The 19,715-nt window shown below is 47.0% G+C and overlaps 1 protein-coding gene across 3 annotated transcripts in view; it reads right to left on the bottom strand.

Moving 5' to 3' along the window:
- ADCK1 (aarF domain containing kinase 1) overlaps positions 1–19,359 on the bottom strand; it is an 84,713-nt gene extending 65,354 nt beyond the window's left edge. Inside the window, exons 1-3 of one of the 3 annotated variants that reach the window (XM_052782843.1) lie at positions 19,237–19,359; positions 16,000–16,137; positions 10,884–10,967 (exon numbers count right to left, since the gene is read on the bottom strand). In XM_052782843.1, the coding sequence (XP_052638803.1) occupies positions 10,884–10,967; positions 16,000–16,125 (210 nt within the window). In that variant the 5' untranslated portion in view covers positions 16,126–16,137; positions 19,237–19,359. Of the gene's footprint in view, positions 1–10,883; positions 10,968–15,999; positions 16,138–16,483; positions 17,023–18,846; positions 19,214–19,236 lie in introns of those variants that run through there. The other 2 variants (XM_052782844.1, XM_052782842.1) reach the window with 2 other exon arrangements.
- Between the last annotated feature and the right edge of the window lie 356 nt (positions 19,360–19,715).

Genomic DNA, 19,715 nt, shown 5'->3' with positions numbered 1-19,715 from the left:
GAGACTTTGCTGGCAAAATACAATCACTGTGGATAGTCCCAAAGACAAAATTTGCATGCCAAAAAGGACCATAGAGAATTAGCACTACACAAGATGGACATGAAGCAAAGCAATTAAATCAGATGCTAGTAATCCAAAAGTAATGCTATGTATACTCGAGTCCCAAGTATTTAATATTAAAGCATTTACATACTCCACACAGAGATACAGAGATCCCATGAAGAAGGATGAAGTCAGTGAAACTGGGAGTTGATGTCAGCAGGCAGGAGAAGATGGAAAATGCGATAATCATGGTCTTGATTCGGTCTCTAGAAAAGAGAGGTGCTTCACTGTTCTCTCATTAAGGAGATCATGGCACGAAGTGGGTTGTGCATCGATTACCACTGAAGATTTGTTCCTTTCCTGGGCAGGGACAGAGTGCTGCATATACAAGCACCTGGCTGGAGGTGGTAAGAGGGGACTCCGGTCCCAACTAGAGAGATCCTTTCCTGAGTCACTACTGCCTGATGACTTGAGTGAGACATCAAAGGCGGTAAAGCTGAGAACATGAACAGGCCTCTCCAGGAGCTTCTTTAAATCTACATTATGCCTATTCTGAAGCCTAAAATAGGCTCCTTTTTAATTCTGTGCTCATCAGCACCTGGGATTCACTAGCATCCCATAGTAGCCAGTCAGCTATGAGATACATATCTAACTGCCTCTTTGAAAGCACAATTACTACATGAATTGCTGTCCTGACTATACATAAATTGGGTGAGCTTCTAAACACAGCCATGAGCAATCCAGGTATTTCAAACTCCTCCTCCCCTGGGCTTTGACAGAGCACTTCAGTCACAGGGAGGCAGGGTGCCTCAATCACCTCCACTACAGGAAGGCAGCTCTCTATGGGCCACATCACAACAGTCCCCAGAGAGCACCGCACAAGAATAATTTGGGGCAGGTAGTCTGCAACTTCCAGGGGGACACAGACAAACAGATCATTGGCCACTTGGAACTCAACCAGCACATCAGATCTGACCTCCCTGACACAGGGAACCCTCAGAGGCAATAAAGCAGTCCAGATAATGACTTTATGTCTTGTTCTAAAATCCATCAAATCCACAAGTCCAGCATTCCTCACTTCCAAGCCTTCATGATGCTGCTCAACCATGACCCAGACAGAAGACATTGGTCCAATACCAACCATGAAGACCTCCCCTCCATATGGCAATGCCCAGACTCAAGCTCATTTTGGCACATGATATTGGGAAACCAAAAGCTCAATAAAAGCAAGCTTGGAAACCCACTCTATACTCTAGTCCTAGTTTTGCAAATCCCCTATCTCCAACAAAATATGTGTTGGCTTACAGAGAAGCACATGTTTCTAGCAGTTATATGGGAGCTGTTAGATTTTACTATTCAGTTGCCTGCAAGAAGAAAAAGAAATCTCTTCTGTTGGCCTATTAATCTGTCATAACGAGATTCTTCATAACTAATTTGTCCCTAACAGTTGCTTTATAATGGTAGCGAGAGAATATTTCAGGAATGGCAATTACCTCTGGTGTCAAAATGATGAGGAAAACAAATGTTCAACCATCAACAAAATGCAGTGCCTTTTCCACTCCCACCCGATGGTGGGTGACAGCACTGCACATCAGAATTACAGTGCGGTTAATTACTAGGCATGTTGCAATTGAGAATTCATTTCCCCCCTTGAGATGAAATTTGTTGAGCAATGCAGGTGGAAGGAGGGGCATCTGCCACTGGGATGGGGGTTGTGTGGGGAAGTGGTCTTATCTAATTGCTTCTTCTTTAATTTACTACACATATGTCCAACAATTATAAGCAGTGGACACTATTTAAAGGAACTTTACTTCATTAGCTACACATACATCCCACCATTTCAAAGATGTTGCAAAAGGACAGAGCTTGACTTCTTTGTTGTTGCTTTATTTATATTTAGTATTCTTCAAATAAAAATCACATGCCTGCATTAGTCTTTCAATACTAACATGAAATATAATGGGTTTCTAGGCTGTTTGTAAATAGGAGAGTTCCTTGGGCTGTGAGCTCATTGGATTTCAGCATGTTACGGAACCTGATATCTGACTGTTTCTGGAGTCAGATTTCCAGGAATGAAGCTAAGACACCCACAGTGTGGAGCTCGTCTCTCCAGGTGAGGACCGAGCTCTGCCAGAGCTGGGAATCCTACTCCAGAAAGGGACTGGGAAGGGAAAACCTGCTGCCTCAGCTGCCATTCACACAGGTGTGCAAAGCTGCAGCGTGGGAGAGCTGTCCTGCCTGGGGCTGGCAATGAATCCACCCAGTGCCTGGGTTTCAGTTTTCTCAGAAAATTAAGATTGTGGCAAATCTTTGCCATGTGAGTTACTAATGAATGCAAGGCCAGGTGGGGTAAGTCTGTATCTAACCTGCCAGCAGCTTGGTGGCTGCCACAGACGTGGCAGCCAGGGCTGAGGCATCAGTAGGGAGACATAAGGGCAGAGCTGCAGGAGAAGCAGGAGAGCAGGAAGCTGATTCAGGCCTGGTACAGGATGGCAGCGCAAGTGAACAGAGAGGTCAGCTGTGCAGGGCTAGTGTGGGAAGCTGCATATGTTCAGATGGGGATATACCAGGAGAGGTGCATGTGTGAAGCTGCTTCTGCCTGCATTTTGCTCAGTCCTCAACCACATTACCAAGTACTTGCTACCCTAAAATCAAAACATAGGTTTAAAAGAATCAAACATCACCCTCACTACTGGTACAGACTCAGTCCCTAGCCTGTGGCCTTTGGAGCCAGTGGAGGTCGAGGAAAGTTGCAGTGTATCTAACCCTGCTGGTCAGGGAGGCAGGAGCTGGTATAGCTCTTGGGAGACCGTCACATGCATCAGGTTGCAGACACCTCTTGACTTCAAGCACATAGCCCAGTACAAGCACCAGCTCAGAGCAAGGAAAGCACAGCTCCAGCTAACAGCCTTGCTGTTTCTCACTCCCCATTGCTCAGGAGCAATCATTTCATTATAACAATGTTCCCTAGTCAAGGATCACCACTCCATATATTGGCAGTGAATAACTCCCAATTCAGACTGCCACAGCAAAACCTCAGCTTCCTGCAAGAAATAGAAGTAGGGAAGCTGTCCTGGAGAGGAAGAAGAGAGACAGAACAGGCAACACCAGGGCACTGCAGAGATGAAACAGCTCCTGCTGGACTCTGGAAATGCCGAGCTGTGCTGCCTGACTGTGAACGCAAAGGAAAGGGCCCCAGGGAGGAAAGTGTATCTTCCCTACTTCTCTTCACACAACAGTCCTATGATAAACAAATGGGAGTGCAAAGCCTGCTGCCCTTCAGCAATCCTATAAAAAACAGCTTCTGTTCAGAGCAACCCTACAATAACAAACAGGCTGCACAGTTACAGAGTTCACAGGCAACTCAAAATGAATACATTTTCAAACAGAGATTGCAGGGGCAGTAAAGACATTTTAGGAGCTGGTGTTTTTTGAAAAGCAATTCTGGTAGTGACCTTTTCAGTGAATTTACCTCTAAATTCAGCAAAACTGGCCAGACAGTAAACGGATTCAGGCTTGGCAGGAGGCACTTCATAAAGCACTGTGCATGTGTGTATACGTGCAGGCTCACATGCAGATTCATTGTTAAAGCGGAGCTAGGAACAGAGTGGAAGCTGTATAAAGATGACCCTTGTCACTATGTTTATCTGCTCCCTGTGGGCCCCTTCCAAGTCACATCAGCTCAGTACACTGACAAAAACAAGTTGTTACTGGTGTCAGACCTGCCAAGATGATGCTGCTGCAGAGGAAGGAGCAGCAAGCTGCTCTGAATGGTGCACCATCAGCAGAATTTGCAGCCACTGAGACAGGACTCTAAAGTCAAAAAAGAGACAAGAAAACAAAAAAGAAACCCCAAACCAGTTCTATGGGACCAAAAGTAGGCTTAACTAGGCTAGCAGTGAATGTGATTACCATCTTGGATTCACTGCTTCAAAGCCGTCTTTGAACCTTTGACTCTGTCTCAGAAGTGGCTACTTCAACAGGAGCACTCATGCCTGAACACACAGGCACATGTCTACAGGCAGACAGATGTGCTTGTCCAGATGTACAAAAATGCAAACACGTGCTCACATCAGCAGATTTCTATGCAGGGCAGCTGAACTAGTAAATAAAGTAAATAAAGTAAGGGGTAGCTTCCAAACCTGGCACTGAACTTTATATTTTGTTTTGTTCCTAGACTACATCAGCAACTGCTCCAACTCAAGCAAAACATAACTTTCTTTTTTCTTAGTCCCCAGGGCTTCCTCAGCCTGGTAGAGTCCTGCCTGGGGCACCAGATGGAGGAAGACAGCAGAGTTCCTGTCAGAGACACCTTTCCCTCAAGTACGCAAACAGGGTGGCCCCCACATAGGTAAAAGGGTTTGCCTGGAACCCACTAAGATGCCTTCAACATTGCCAAGAAGTCCAGAGAAGTGTTTGCAAGACACCATCCACCACAGCAATTCCCTCAACACTGACTTAACAGACTAAACGAAGACACTAGCTTGACAGGTAAGATAATTGTGTGCTACCCTCCAGCACAGTCTTTTATCAGATACACTTTGGGGAGAATGTGATAAGGTCACTGGTTTAGCAGAGCAAATCTACAGTATTCAGTCCTTCTCTGAAATTCCAGCCTGGCCTGATACGTGAAATATCCTCTGCACACCACACTAGTCTTTTCACTCCTGTTTTTGCATCTCTGTACTCCTAATTTGGGGTCCTTCAAGCTGGCGTTTCATTGCAAGCTGACGACAGTAACCTAGGAACAGAATCCAGAATATGGGTCTTGTTAAGGACTCAAAGGACAAACAAAACGACATTTGAGAAGCCCAGTTTGCCATTGCAAGTACTGATGTATCTCCATCCCCAAATGCATCTTTTAGGTATCTTTTTTTCCTAGTTTCAGATGCAATTATTTCAATTCTCAAGCCAGCTGTCTTCCTATTCTTAAAATAGGTAAAGCACTGGCTATCTGTCAGCTCTACTGATTTTACAGGTGGCCTCCAACAACCAAGTCATATAAACTGGCCAGTAGTTCAAGGCTACACAGTCCTTCATTAAGAAAACATCCCTAATTAGGGCCTGATCCAAAGTCAATGGTATCAGCCTTGAGTTACTTACAGTGGCAACCTAAACAATTCCTGCTTTTTGTTTCCTTCTCTCTTTACACAGACCTTCAACCCTCTGAGAAATCCTATGTTCATATTTATTTGCACCATTCACATCTAGGGTGAAAATCTAGGCAAATAAATAAATCTCAACCATGAGCTCTTCAGAGAAGACACCATCTCTTGCCGTATCTCTTGACTTTGCACTGCTGAGTGGTCATTTCACATTGGGACTCAAGGCATAGTCCAAACACTAAATAAAACAAGATTATTTCTTCACTTTCCATTTGGTCTTTTTATAGTGCTTCTCATAGTGCAGGCTCCTTACACCCTACATCCTTCAAGGGCTTCCTAATGGTTTCCTCACTGTACTGGTTGAGATGTTCTTCAGATATTCCTCTGGCTATTATGTACCTCTTCAGCAGCTGTAAGGAAGCAAAGTAATGAGGTCTTCAGGGATTCAAATGAAAAGGGATAGCCCCACCTGGAGGAGAGATGGCTAAATGCTCCCAAGGCACACAGTTTCACTCCTGCTGGGGAGGTGTAAGAAAGATGCAGACAAGTGGTGTGCCTGACACCTCACACTCATGCTCCTGGAGTGAAGCACTTCAGGGGCTAGGATGCACAGCCAGGAAAAAAAGTGCAATAAATGAGGCACTGCCTCTTTCCTCTCACTTCTCTCCTTCTTCCTCCTCCAAAAATGTCACAGTGAGATGGCCCATTTCTCTGAATAATTCACTGCAGAGGACTGAAGAACATCTTGTTTCATAGGCACACATCCCAGAAAAAAAGGACCTTCTTAATGCTACAAATTAAAACCTAGAGATGCTGTGGCCATAATGTTCAGCTGACACCACTCTAGAAAGCAGAAGGAGGAAAAGGAAGTGTCTTATAAGATTTATTTTACAGCTTGTTATGTGTTTTCAGTGCAAAGCTTTCATGCTTTATGTGTTGGCAGGAAGTTTGCTAGACAGCAGTGCTCAAATGTAGAGTCATCAAGGCACCAGCTGGCCCTGCTAGTAGCTTTTTTTAGACTGCATTAGCGTTGACCATGCTGTTTAGATTGAGATATCCTGGGGAGCACATAATAGGGCAACCAAAAACGATCAGCTCAGGGACTGTGGATGGGCCATGAAGCTCTTCACCTTTCTATTACTGGTTCCCATTTAGTTTGGTGACAGGAAGTCACTGCCACCTAATGGCTATTCCGTGTGTCATAGGGAAGTTCATTTGCTTCTTCTCACCCCAGTTCACCACAGGTTGAAGCACAAGCAAAGAAAGCCACCACCGCATGCACTGGCTGTGATGTAGAACAGCCCACAGACCCCATTCACAATTGCCTTTTTGAAGGAATGCCATGGAGAGCTCCTGGGGATTTCGCTCTGCAGATGCAGTCCACCTCCATCATGAAGAAACTATTTTAGGACATCACTTCCTATTATTTAAGGCACACAGTGCTACTGAATCATGAAGGAAGTCCAAAGACACAGGCTATTTCATTGGCCTGAACTATCCAGAAACTGTAGGGGTTTTTTGGAAAACACAGAGACACACACATACACCCACTCATTTTCCTTCCAGGATCCTTTCATTGGACAACTTCACTGGGAGACACAGCTCATTTTGAAAACACCCACCCCACCGTGAGAAGCAAACACAACAAACGCCAGGAATAGCTGCCAGGAATAGCCTCCAAGGAGCAAGGAATCCTATTCTGTATGATGATGGCACAAGGTTACACCTTCCAAATATTTGCGTAGATACTGACAGCCCAATAACCAGGAGTCTGAATGAGGAGAACATCCTCATCCTGCTCTCAAAAGGAGGAAAGTTAATTAACCTCCCCAAATGGCTTTTCCCTGACAAAGCAATTCTATACCCAACAAAGTTAGTTCAGGAATGGATTCCCACTGTCTCCCAAGACACCTTGACTACAGATCCTTTCTCTCCTTGCTACCTCCTCTCCATTAAAAAAAATACCTGTATCCACATTCACAGCAGTAACCTTTTGTCTTACAGAGGAACACAACACAAAAATGCTCTGCTGAAGATTTTCAACTGTGGCCACTTCTGCTGAAATCTGCAAGATGACCAACCCATTGCAATCCTCTTACTTCACTGACAACAACTCAGAATCCCATTGATGCCAGCCCTTAAACAAACTGCATGTTGTCAGATACCTCCTGACTGACAGTAGGATCAACAGAAATTGATGCCAGCAATATACGAAGTGTCAACGAAGACATCCAGGTGCTACAATGAGAGGCACACTGGAAATGTCACAGGGTAGGCTGACTTGAGACTGAGGAGACAAACACTCAAGGAGGCAGAATAATGTCAGAGAAACGCAGCCCTCTACAGAATAAAATGGTTTGCTGAGAAAGCAATAGGTAAGGAAATGGCACTGAGCAGGCTGCCCTCCTTCCTCCTCTGACCTAGTACAAGCAGGGGTAGAAATGGGAAGAAATGCCCAAGCTTACATGTGCAAAGATGGCCAGAATCATATAATGAAACAGACATGAAGTGAAGAAAGCTCATATCTCCCCTAATGCTCCTGAGACTAGACCTGCAGACATCCGATGTCTTGGGGCTAACCATGGCTACCACTGGCCTTGAGATCAGTATACTGGCATTATCACCATACGCAGGAAAAGGGCAGACACCCCAGGATAGGATCCTTAACTCAGGAGAAAGATCAAGTTACCTACGTGGTCCAGCCACCAATGCCAAGATGAAGCAACCACTGGGATGGACATAAAGCCTGACCACTTAAGCAGGTTTATCCCTGCTACAAGCAGGGGCAGGAATGGAAAAGATAAGACATTTTTTGCTCTTGGCTGTTGCTGAGGAAGGGCTGTGAGTGCCATCAGGAAGGTGGATGCTCATATCTCCTGGCTGATGGAAGAACCAGAGAGAGGCAACCAACCCCAGGGACACACAGTGAATTCCCAGATACTGCTTCCTGCCTCATGGAAAGTAGTAAAACACCCCCAATCTGCTGGCCATAAAAAGGTGCTGAGAACTGAGGGGCTGAGAGCATTAGCATCAAAAGTGGTCCACGAGGGACAGAAAAATAGAGTAAGATTGAAGAGAATTCCTTGGAATTAGCCAGGAACCTGGCTAAAAGCCCCTGAGGAACCCATTTCCTTCTTAATCTGCTTTGCATTTAATTGTTTCCTAATGACTATGTCCCTGTTTGGCCCCAATGGACTCAGGGACTGGTGCTGCCACTGAGGCTTCCCATCTCTCATCTGAGGCCATGGGTAATTTAGAGGCTCCAGTTTAATGGCTAACTGGGACGCCATGGAGAGCAAGTTAGGCATTATTAGCACCTACCAGTATGCTGAGTACCAGGAGGAGATACACAGAAAAAGTGTTTTTCCACTCCGAATTGCAAGCCCATCCTAGACACACATGCAGCTATACCCCCTCACCGGAGACAGAGGCACAGAAGCTGCACCCAGACCTGCTGGCACTATCCACAGTCCCAGGGTCACCAAATCCCTGCCTCACAGAATCTCTCTTCTAGGCACAGCACAAAAAGTGAAGAAATCAGTACCAATTCATACACATGCTTAAAAGAAAATCCCAAACTCTCAGCATATGAAGAGGAAGTTAAGCTGGCCTCACTGGAAAGACAGAAAGCAAATAGAGTACAACAAATGGCTGAAAGCACCAGAGAGCTATCCAGGACAGAGGCTAGTAGAAGCAACATCTGGGTAAGTATCCTTCACACACAACACTTACTTGGGAGGGGCATTTGCATCCTCTTGGCCCCATCCAGTGACTAATCTTTAGTACCAACTCCAATGGGGCAACTTCTTACAAGTCATTCTGAGCTAGTCTGAGACGAACAAAATCAGCTCCCACAGTGTTAAAAGACCTGCAAGATGGTAAAGACTTAGTTGCCATCCACTTAGAACTGCTCTGACATAAAGGGTTTGGCATGCAATTGCCCAGGCCCAAAAAATTCTCCCATGCCAAACTGATGCTTTGCTAGCACAAGCTCTACAGGGATGTTGCTGAGGAACCCACAAGTGCTGTCACTGTCAGGCTCAGTGGTGGCCTTCCATAACACCTGCCAACGGCAGGACAGTTGGCCTCCACAGGCCAACGAGTTTTACTAACTCATGCTATGCCTGTGCCTACCTCCTCCTATCTCCCAGCTCATTCCCCTTCCTGCAGCCACAGGCTAGTGCTGACCATGCCACAGAGTGCTCTTGTGTCACCCTGACATGCTGTGCTTGCCACTGGCTCTGCCATGCACAGAGGCTGACTTGGCTAGTTTTGGCTGCCAAGCAGGGAGAGCCCAGCTCTGTGCAGCGCCAGCAAACAGGGCCCTTTCTGGCTGCCTGGGGCATCAATTGACAAACCATCAAAACCTGCATGACAGAGGTTAATGAAGCCATGGAGAGACGTGGGAAAAGGTCAGGAATTTGCAAGGACTGCTGCGAACTGCTGTCACATGACAAGCTGTCCACAGCACTGATAACGCCATAACTTTGGTGTCGCTCAAGAAAGCTACAAGCAGCTCTTCTGCAAAGCAGGTTTCAAAGGCATGTGACAGAGGCACGGGCAGATGGAAAGTGAAGCTCCAGACTCCAACACCTCTATCTCCAGTTTATGCCAGGGCATCAATGCCACTCACCTGTGATGGGGAGCTACAGCAGAACAGCTTAGCATCTTTAGACAGGAGAGGATGAGAACAAGTCCAAGGAAGCCACTCTGCAGACTATCCCAAATACTCTAAGACCATACCGATTATGTGGATTTTCTGCCAGAGGAATACTAAAGCATGCTGGAGTCCAATGCCACTGATTTCTACCTGGCCCACCGCTGTTTCCAGCTTTAGAGTCCCTCCAGTCTGAAACACCCTGGAGAGCACCACCCCATGCATTACAACCACACCAGTGGCCTGAATCCTACATGCACTAAGAAGAAAAATGAGGTTAAAGACCTTACTTCAAACACACTATGCAGACTTGCCTAATTTGGCATAAGCCATATTTCTCACTCCAAAGAGGCCTTGAGCTGGAATAGCAGAGAGACCCTAGCTACACACACCATGTGCACTCAACTAAAACCCAGTGTCACTCACAGCTCAAGGTTTTGTAGGGCTGTAGGCTGGAATGAAAGGTGCAGCACAAGACTGAGAGGAGCAATAGGGGTACTTATCTTCCTTCTCACTAGAAATCCTTTTTCTATTCACATTAATTACTGATATCAAAACATAACAATGCATTTTGCAATAAGATGTACATTTCTTTGCCCAATTCTTATTTCTTCAGAGATCTGCAAGCCTGATTCATCCCTATTATTTCCCCTCCAAATTACTCCTTTTACTTAAATCCCTGAGCCTTCATGTTATGGCCATTACCAATAAGCAGGATAAGAAACTACTGCCAGGCCCCTCTCAGCAGCTGACCTCCACACAACCAGTATGGGCAGCAGAGAACCGGTGACAGAGCCCAAATGCATCTTACCCCATACACCAAGTACTTGAATCTCTAATGGATATAAGTGAGCACTGGTTGCATGTGGCTACTCTTGACAAGGGACGCTCTCCACTGGGCAATGCAGGTCCTGCAAGAATCTTATCTAATATGCAGCACAGTTTGCTGTTAACAATTTGGTAGAAGGCATATTGAATTATTAAGCTGACAGCTTGATGGTTTGCTTTACAGCAATGGCTTTGGCAACACACCTGTGCCTTGCAGTTTCCAAGGAACACAATCTAGTGCTATCACCCACCTGTGATTTGAGGAAATCATACTCCTCTGATCCGTATGGGACGCTCCGAAGAGAGGTCAGGTAGTCATAGGTGATAACTGCCGTCTGCAAATGAAACCAGAAATGTTGAGCAAGCTCTACAGTTATCAAACAAACAAAACTTTGTTAAGGAGAATGTATGCAGTTTAGGCTCCACAGTGAAGTTTATGGTAACAGACTCATAAGAAATTAAATGAAAAGATTTCAATTTCAATGAACATTTATAGAAAGCAGGGCAGGGACCTCATTGACATGTAACTATTAAAAATAAGCAACACTTGGCACTCCTATACTGTCTTCTATTTGAGAAACTCAAAGCATTTTCATAATCTCTGTATAGCACGTCGCACAGCAGACTCCCATTCTCAACCATCTGGGGCTTCCACAATAAGGTCTGCTGCTAGTAATAGAGGCCATGCAGACCCTGTTTGTGCCCTATCAGTTATTCCACACTTCATCTTCACACCTCCAACCTGCCTAACCACACTGGTGCACGCTGAGCTCAGTCTGGGGAGGTGGCTCAGCAGGGAGCAGAGTGACTGAAGACAAGCTCACCGATTAGCACAAGCAGCAGTACTTTTGAGGATATTCAACTGCACAAAGGACTAGAGGGACAAAGGGTCAGACACCCAATTACAAAATAACAATATGGGGATCCAGCTAAAGCTTGTTAGCTAGACATAGCCACAGACAATGGAATTAGATTCCTAAGTGCCCTAATGATTTCTGAAAATGGATCTAGGGTATTTCACAATTTTATCCTATGACTAAAGTTCCTCTCTTTCCACAGTCAGAACACCAGCAAATGGAACAGAAACATACAGGTCATGTTTATTAAGTTTACTGGGAGGGAGAGAAGGGAATGTACATCTAGATGAGCCTGTCCACTAACCTGCCATTTGAACTTCAAGATCATTGCCATAAAGAACCATTTGCGTAACTCAGATCTAAAGTCAGATTTCCTAAAATCTCCCTACTGAAGGGGTAGCATCCCATTCTGGGACAGGATACTAGCCCCACTTTTCACTGCAAACATGCCTAGGAAGGGCATAAAGCACAGTTGTGAAAGCCAGGGAGGCAAGGGGATCAAATCTGGTTTGAGACAAAGTCACTGGAACTGACAATACAGAAACAGTCAAAAGCTCAGAGATGCATTCAAGAGGGGACCAAGCTGCGAATCGGTTACAGACAGACACACTCCTTCCTTGTGGAGGTTAGGTTTCTCACGTTTCCTGTTTTCCGAATTGGAAACAGCACAGCAAATTTTTTTTCTGGCTTTTCAGGCTTTCTTGCCCCTGGTGAACTCAGGAGCTACACAGCTACACAGAGACCCATTCAGAAGAAAAATTTTTCAAAGCATCTTCACAACCTCAAAGAACAACTTTGAAGTGGAGGGAGGTTCAAATCAGCCTTGCATGAAGGCTTGAGTTGGTTCTTATTTTATCTCTGGTCCACAAGGGTAATTATCACCTCCAACTTGAAAAGCAGCAGCTAACAGATTGGCCTGTATTACAGAGGAAGAGGGAATTAATTAAGTGGTTGCTAATTACATCGTAATCTTAAACACTAAATTAGTATTATGATGATCCTGATAGGCAACTCTGACATTGCCAAATCCCTGCTAGTGTCTGAGATGTATTCCAGCTACTGCACAGAACGTTCCTTCCACATACCCAAAACAACTGAGATACCCTCAAAGAAATATAGCAAATGCACAACCACTCTGCCAGGTTTCTAATTTTACCAGAACATAGAAACTGTCCGAAATGTGTTGCTGGCCACGCCACTGGCTTCGTTCTCATCCAAGACTAGTGCTGTCATCCATGTTACAGTGTGAGACTGAATCTGAGAGACATAAAAAGACCTACAAGATCAACCAGTCCCTCCCCTTACAAATGCCAGATTACTTCTTTAACTGATCTTGTATCCAGTCCAGTGTTAAATGTCCCAAAGACTTGGGCTTCCACTTTGTATCAATGACTTCTCAACATCCCACACTCTTCCACCACTCCTAAAACTATCCTCAGATGTTACCAAGTCATGGCACAATGTTCCCTCTGAATAGTTGTCTACCCACACATAAGCAAGAGCGAGTTCCCTAAACTGAGGCACAAGAAGAAATTTTCCGCTCATGCACTTCATCAAGTTTCTTAGGAGAGTGTGCAAAGGACTACTGAGACAGTATGCTTAAAATACAAGCAGATTCAAATCCTTCCAGAGTCCTGAAGTTCTAGGTCAGGTTTCTTGGCCTCCGTGTGTTCTTTTCTCCAGGCTTTTGTTTTGTTTTGTTTGCCACACCACAACTTGTCTTAGAGTTTTGTGTCTGCTGCTGCTGAACTTAGCTCTTAAGAATTACAGCCTCTTAATTACAACCTGCTTTTGCCTGGCTATTGTCCAATGATTGAATCAAGCATCCAGGTAAGAAGCCTGGGCAGGGCTAGATTGAAGGACAGACGCTTTGGGTCCATGCAGAGGCAACCAATATCCAAAGTCACTTGTTTGCTACAGAGTTTCAGCTTTCATTTACAAAAAGAGCAAGCCTGAGAAGCTGAGCTTCTTAGAAAGGAACATGTCTAATTGCTCTATTGGCTTCATCTGGTCCACAGCTAAGGAATGAGAGCAGTTTGGGCTGCCAGTGCTCAGATGAGAGCTGACCTCTGACTTTCCAACAAGGAGCAGACCCCAAGCTGGGAAGGCAGAGGTCACTGGTGCAGCAGGACTAAAGAATCTCTCGGAAGCAACCTAACCATACGCAGTCCTATATATTAGAGGGAACACAGAATTCAAAAGAGACAGAAAATTCTTGTTTGAAAAGTATACAGACACACAGATACAAAAACATGCTGCCATAACCTAAAGAAGACTGAGCATTGGTAGCTTGTTTTTGAAGGTGTCGTGGTTTAACCCCAGCCAGCAACAAAGCACCACGCAGCCACTAACTCACTCCCCACCCCACACAGTAGGATGGGGGAGACAATCAAAAAAAAAAAAAAACTCATGGGTTCAGATAAAGACAGTTTAATAGGACAGAAAAGGAAGGGAAAATAATAACAATAATAATAATAAAATAATAATAATAGAATATACAAAACAAGTGATGCACAATACAATTGCTCACCACCTGCTGACCAATGCCCAGCCAATCCCCAAGCCAGGTGTTCCCCAGCCAACTTCCCCAGTTTACATACTGGACATGATGTCATATGGTATGGAATACCCGTTTGGAACATTTGGGTCAGCTGTCCTTGCTGTGTCCCCTCCCAGCTACTTGTGCACTCCTAGCCTCTGCTGGCAGGGCAGTATGAAAAGCTGAAAAGTCCTTGACTTAGTATAAATACTGCTTAGCAGCAACTAAAACATCAGTTATGTTATCAACATTACTCTCATCCTAAATCCAAAACACAGTACAATACCAGCTACTAGGAAGAAAATTAACTTTATTCCAGCCAAAACCAGAACAGGGGGTCACTGCTTGCAGCTATGGGTGCAGAACCCTCTAATGCATTTAAGAACAGGGCCAGTGAAGTGCTTTACAGCCCACGACTTGTGACTTCCCTGAAGGCAGAGGACGTGAAAGTCAAGCATGTCTTTAGATTCACCAGCATCTAAAGCAAAAAACCCCTCCTTTTCCCTACTTTCTATTCATCAGGAAAGTACTCTCACCATCACTCAAAACACAGACCAACTGCACAGCTTCATCACTGCACACTTCTCACTTATTTTTGTCTTAAACAGAAGATAGCCACAAAAATTCTGGCTTCAAGAAAGACTGAGAAACACTGGTCAAGCAGGCAGAACTCAAGGGCAGACTGGAGAGCCCAAACAGTCTGAATAGCAGAATCCCCTCCAGCCACAATAAGCTGTGTTCCCTCTCTGTGCCTCAGTTTCCTGTGCAGTAAAAGGGAGAGAGCTACTCCCTGCCACCACCAGGCAGCACTGCCTTATGGTCAGGGACAGAGCATGAAGCTTCGCACTTACTGGGTAAGAAGGAAAGATTACAGTTTGTACTTCTGCCCTCACTCTTTCAAAATAAACACTCACTTTTCACAATAGTTCATGATGCAGCTTGCACATATAAACGGCATGGCACCTGAGCCAACCCACAGAGCTTGTTTCTTATTGCACCTGCCCTCAGGAGCTGAATCCCTGTAAAACTCATTAATGAAGTGCTTAAAAGTCATAGAATATGCAGACAGACAGCTGCTTACCACTGGGGGTCTGTAAATGATGGAGCTCGTGGCCTGAAGTGACAGATGTATAATGCAAGTGAGGTACAGGGAGACTGATACCCCCTCCAGAGTCTCTGCTCTGGATCATCAGATCTGTTCCTGGCTGCTCATGGATTCATCAATGAATATCCTCAAGGAGAAGGCAGCAAACCGTTTGGCTGGCAGTCTGCATTCTCAGGTTTTCTGGAGTAGTGATCAACACAAGGGTGAAATAGCGGTGATGCTAGGCAGATGTAGTGTTTATTTTACAAATCTGGAATCCAATCTCAGAAGTACATCATCTCCCATCCTCACCTCACCCTTGCTTTGAGAATGATCCTCAAAACACCTGCCCTCCTCTCCCCAAATCTCTCATACTAAGGGTCACAGGGCAATGGCTACCGTAGCATATCAATACAACAACCATGATCCTTAAAACAAAAGGTTCCAATGTAAAAAATGGCATATGCAGACAAGATGGTTTGAACCGTTGAACTGTTACCTACTAACTAGGTCACTGTTAAAGGCAGCAGGACACTGTACCTAGGTGACTAACCTGGAAGGGTGGCTCATGAAGACATGGGCCCAAAGTCAGCCCTTGCTCTGAAGGTCCCACCCTATCCGGGGAAACAGAGACAGTTCTCTGCCGCCCAGTATCTGTTTGTTTCTTTCCAAAACGTGCAACGACAGCTCTATTCCTTATATGCCTTCACCCCTTTTCTCCCCACTGTGTCAACAACTTGAAGAGCTCCCTACTGACCTTCTGACTCTCGGAGCCAGGTGCCAACTGGAAATGCAGAGATGGAATGCAGGAAATCCCAAGTTCTTGTGAACTCCAATTCCCTTACCCACCTAGGAATCCTCCTGCACATTACTAGGGTGAAACTTACTGTGGCGATGGCTCGGCCCACACGAACAACTCCAAAATCATTGGGATCCAGAAACTTGTTTCCATACAGATAGATGCCAGAAGCAGCTGCTGCCAACGAGGCAAGTTTCAAGGCCCTTCGTGCCATGACTGATGAACCCTGCCGAGACACAAAACAGCAACTGTAACATCTGAGAAGGATGCAGTGATCGGATGCCTACAGCCCCAAAGGACCTGACAAAACAGGTTTTAACTGCTCCTTTGCTAATAATGCATTGCTAGCACTGCCCCCAGCCAAGAGCTCAAGCAATCATGCAGTGACCAAACGTAAGCTGTTCTGCTCTGACTCCATTGCTATTCCTAACTCAACAGTGTCTATGGGCCACAAACCCAGAAGTACCTCACTGCTAGACCTTGTGCACCCACAACAAAACATTTGTTCATGGTCCCAAAGGCTTTACAAGGAGAAACAAGAGGTGGACAGAGAGAAGGGAGTACGAGCTCACCAAAACCCAATTCTGATCACAGCAATAGGCCGCCTCTTCAATGCAAATGTTTTGAAGATACCACAGCACAGGCAGATTGCAAGGGGATAATAGAAGATATAAAAAAGCAAGGTTTAAAAAGAGCTCTTGCATCAAGAACACCCAAAACTTGTTGGAAACTCTGCCAGACTAGTTGTGAAAGTGCCTCACTGCTGATGAGTGGTGGAGCAAGAGGCAATGCATCCCTGGAGGTCGCATGCAACGCCAGCAGCCAGTGGCAGACAGCTGCATACAACGCAGGGGATGGGAGACCTGATCAGAGTGACCAAGCAAGATCTGTCTTCTCATCGTCACTATCCCACTCAAGTGCCAGGCAGGGACTGCACTGGCAGAACGGACATCTGCAGGAATCAACAGCCTAATCCTGGCTCTGTCACAGGCCCAGCACAGGCCTAGGGTGAGACACTTCTCTCCTCACTCACTCTTTGTCTGGGAGACAATGGTGGGGAACAAACGCATCTCCCACACTAAGCACTTTGGAGCACTGCATTCATTGCTTACAGTATATAAAGTAGTGTAAACATGTAATTCATTACGTGATATACGTATTATGACTCTTTATATCACTTTAGAGGATTCGGACCTGAACAAAAATCACAAATTAGGTGTATTTTTCTTTCCTTTCCCTTTGGCTGGTATTAGATAGAAAATATGGTTGACCATTCTTTCTGCTTACACTACGAATCAAGAGGCATGGTTTACCTACTCTGCAAGCTCTCAAGAGCACTCCTGACAGAGTGTGGGCTTTTACCCCATCAGGATGGAGTCCACTAATCCTGCCACTCTTAGACTTGATCAAGAAACTTTCCTACTTCTCGCTGTGAGCCTTTATCAGGGTCAGTCTGGTGTGTGCCTTTTCTCTCGGAAGCCTTATAACCAAAAAACACGTGCACTGACACAGGTCAAGCCTTTCAAAAACAGTTCACAAGAACACAATCTTTGAAATAGGCTAACATAACACAAGAGACCTCTGTACATGAACCTTAGCTAAACTTTATTATTTCCTTTCATTTCCTTACAAGTCCTAGGTAACTTTGAGGCAGAAAAGCCAAGACACATTCTGTCAGCGCCTGTCAGAGCTGCCTGCAACACCCCAGCTCTTTCTCCTGTCGGAATGGGTAGCTGGCTGATCAGGACTCCTCCAAACCTACGATCAAACTCAAGAGAAAATAAACCTGGCCCCTTGACTGCAGCCAAATGAACACGTGCTTTCCCCCAAGAAAGCTGCCCTCCTCCCCCTGCCTCACTGAAAATCTAGAAATTTAGGGGCTCCTTCCTGGAGGGCTGATCTCTTTTGCACAGAAATCTCTTGTATCCTCTGTCAACTTCAAAAGACATTTTCTGCAACATGTTTTAATTAAACCATTTCTGCTCCCTGTAAGTTTTTGTAAAATTTCATTTATTGGAAAGTGAAAGGTGCAAACAGTGACATTTTTTCAACACAGAAAATATGCCTCTCTTTCATTATTTTTTCCTTCCTTTCTTTATTACTAAAAGAACATTTGCGTGAAAGCAGGATGCAAGTCCATCTGTTCTTGCATCTTATTCCTACCTGAAGGTATAATCTGCAGTTCATGACATCACATCTACTGCCATACGTGCCAGCTGTACGTCACGAGCAGAAGATGGGAACTTTAGGTAGCAAATAAACAGGCAGAGCAGCTGAGCTCTTCAGCAACAAAGTTCCTGCTTTCATGCTTAATGAGTTGTACCAATAAAAAGGGAAGAAATAAACCCCCTCCAATATAAGGTACAGAAATGGAATTGTCAGAAATCAATTGTATTTCAAAGTTTTGCATAAGGTGCCGAGAAGCCTTTTCCATGTAAATGAGCCATTACGACACCCCTAGGGGGATCTTAAAGACCCTGTCAGCTGTGAAATAGCCTCAGGATGTCACCGCCTCTCGTTATAAAGGCCCGCGTTGACAAATCGCCTCCAGCTCTTCTTCCGCCTAGCTGAGCCGGCTGCTTTGACTTTCACACGACTTCACAGGCGGAAGGTTCCCGTTCCTTACAGCCGGGCGCCATGCCTCTCCCATTCCCACTCGGGGGAGCCGGGACGGACGGCGGCTGCCGGTTTTCGCTCCCGGAGCCCAGGAGGCGACTCCCTCGAGGCCCACCACCGCCACCTGCCCGGGCCTGTGCCCCGCCGCGGCAGCGCGGCCCGGGAGACCGCGCCCTCCCCAGGCCCGGGGAGCCCTGACCGCCCCCGCGGGCAGCGGGGACAGCGCGGCCAGGGCGGCCGCAAAGCCCCAACGACGCCGATCCGTCCCCCCGAGCCCGAGCCCGAGCCCGCCGCCGCAGCAGCGCGGCCCGAGGTCTACCCGTGAAGGACGCGAGGGGCCGGCTCCGGCTGCTTTCGCTTCTCCTTCAGGCGTGCCCTGCCGTGCCCTGCCCTGCCGTGCCTCCCGGAGCAGCGCCCGCGCCCCCCGCCCGCCGCTCCCGCCTTCAGAAACAACCCCGGCCCCGCCGAGCCCTGCGGTGGCCGGCCCTCCGCCCCCGGGGGCCTGCGCTTGCGGCGGGCAACGGCCGCCTGGGCCCGGACCCCCCTGCCTGCCGGCACCAGCCGGGGCGCGGAGGGACCGAGGCGCCCGAGGCCGCAGCGACGGGTGGGAGGCCAGCGAGGGTCCGGGTCCGGGTCCCTGCCCGCCGCACCCTCCGCAGCCTCCGGCACGGCGTCCACCCCTCGGCCGGCGCACGGAGCCGGCACTTACCGCCTCGCCGGCACGGGGGCACTTCAACTCCCGCGCGCCCAGGCGCCCGGTCCCCCCTCCGCTACGCACATAGTACGGTTCTGCGCCGCGCGGCGTGCTGGGAAGTGTAGTCTCCGGCCGCGGCCGCTCGGAGCGGCGGGGGCGCGGCGGGACTGCAAGGGGCGGCCCCTGGGCGAGCCCACCGGGGAGCGGCGGGGGGACAGCCGGGCGGGCGCTGCGCACCGGCGGCCCCGGGGCTGCTCTAACGCGTCTGCCCCTGCTGCAGGGGTGCGCGCTGCTCCCGCCTCCTACTTGCAGAAGAGGAGGCGCACGGGCAGCGCCTCCAGTTCGGTGCACAACAGGGTAACGCAGTCTCGGCTTCATCAGTGGGGCTCCCGACCCGGCACGGCTGCCCACAAAAGCCATCTTCTGCGCTCTTAACAAAATCTCAGCCTTTATGATATTTCAGTTGGTTTTCAGTGTTTTCTCACTGAAGGCCC

Source organism: Harpia harpyja, chromosome 3 (genome assembly GCF_026419915.1).
Source record: "Harpia harpyja isolate bHarHar1 chromosome 3, bHarHar1 primary haplotype, whole genome shotgun sequence".
NCBI classification, from domain to species: domain Eukaryota; kingdom Metazoa; phylum Chordata; class Aves; order Accipitriformes; family Accipitridae; genus Harpia; species Harpia harpyja.
Note: the sequence above shows the minus strand (reverse complement) of the source record. Positions and strands in the feature narration are given on the sequence as shown.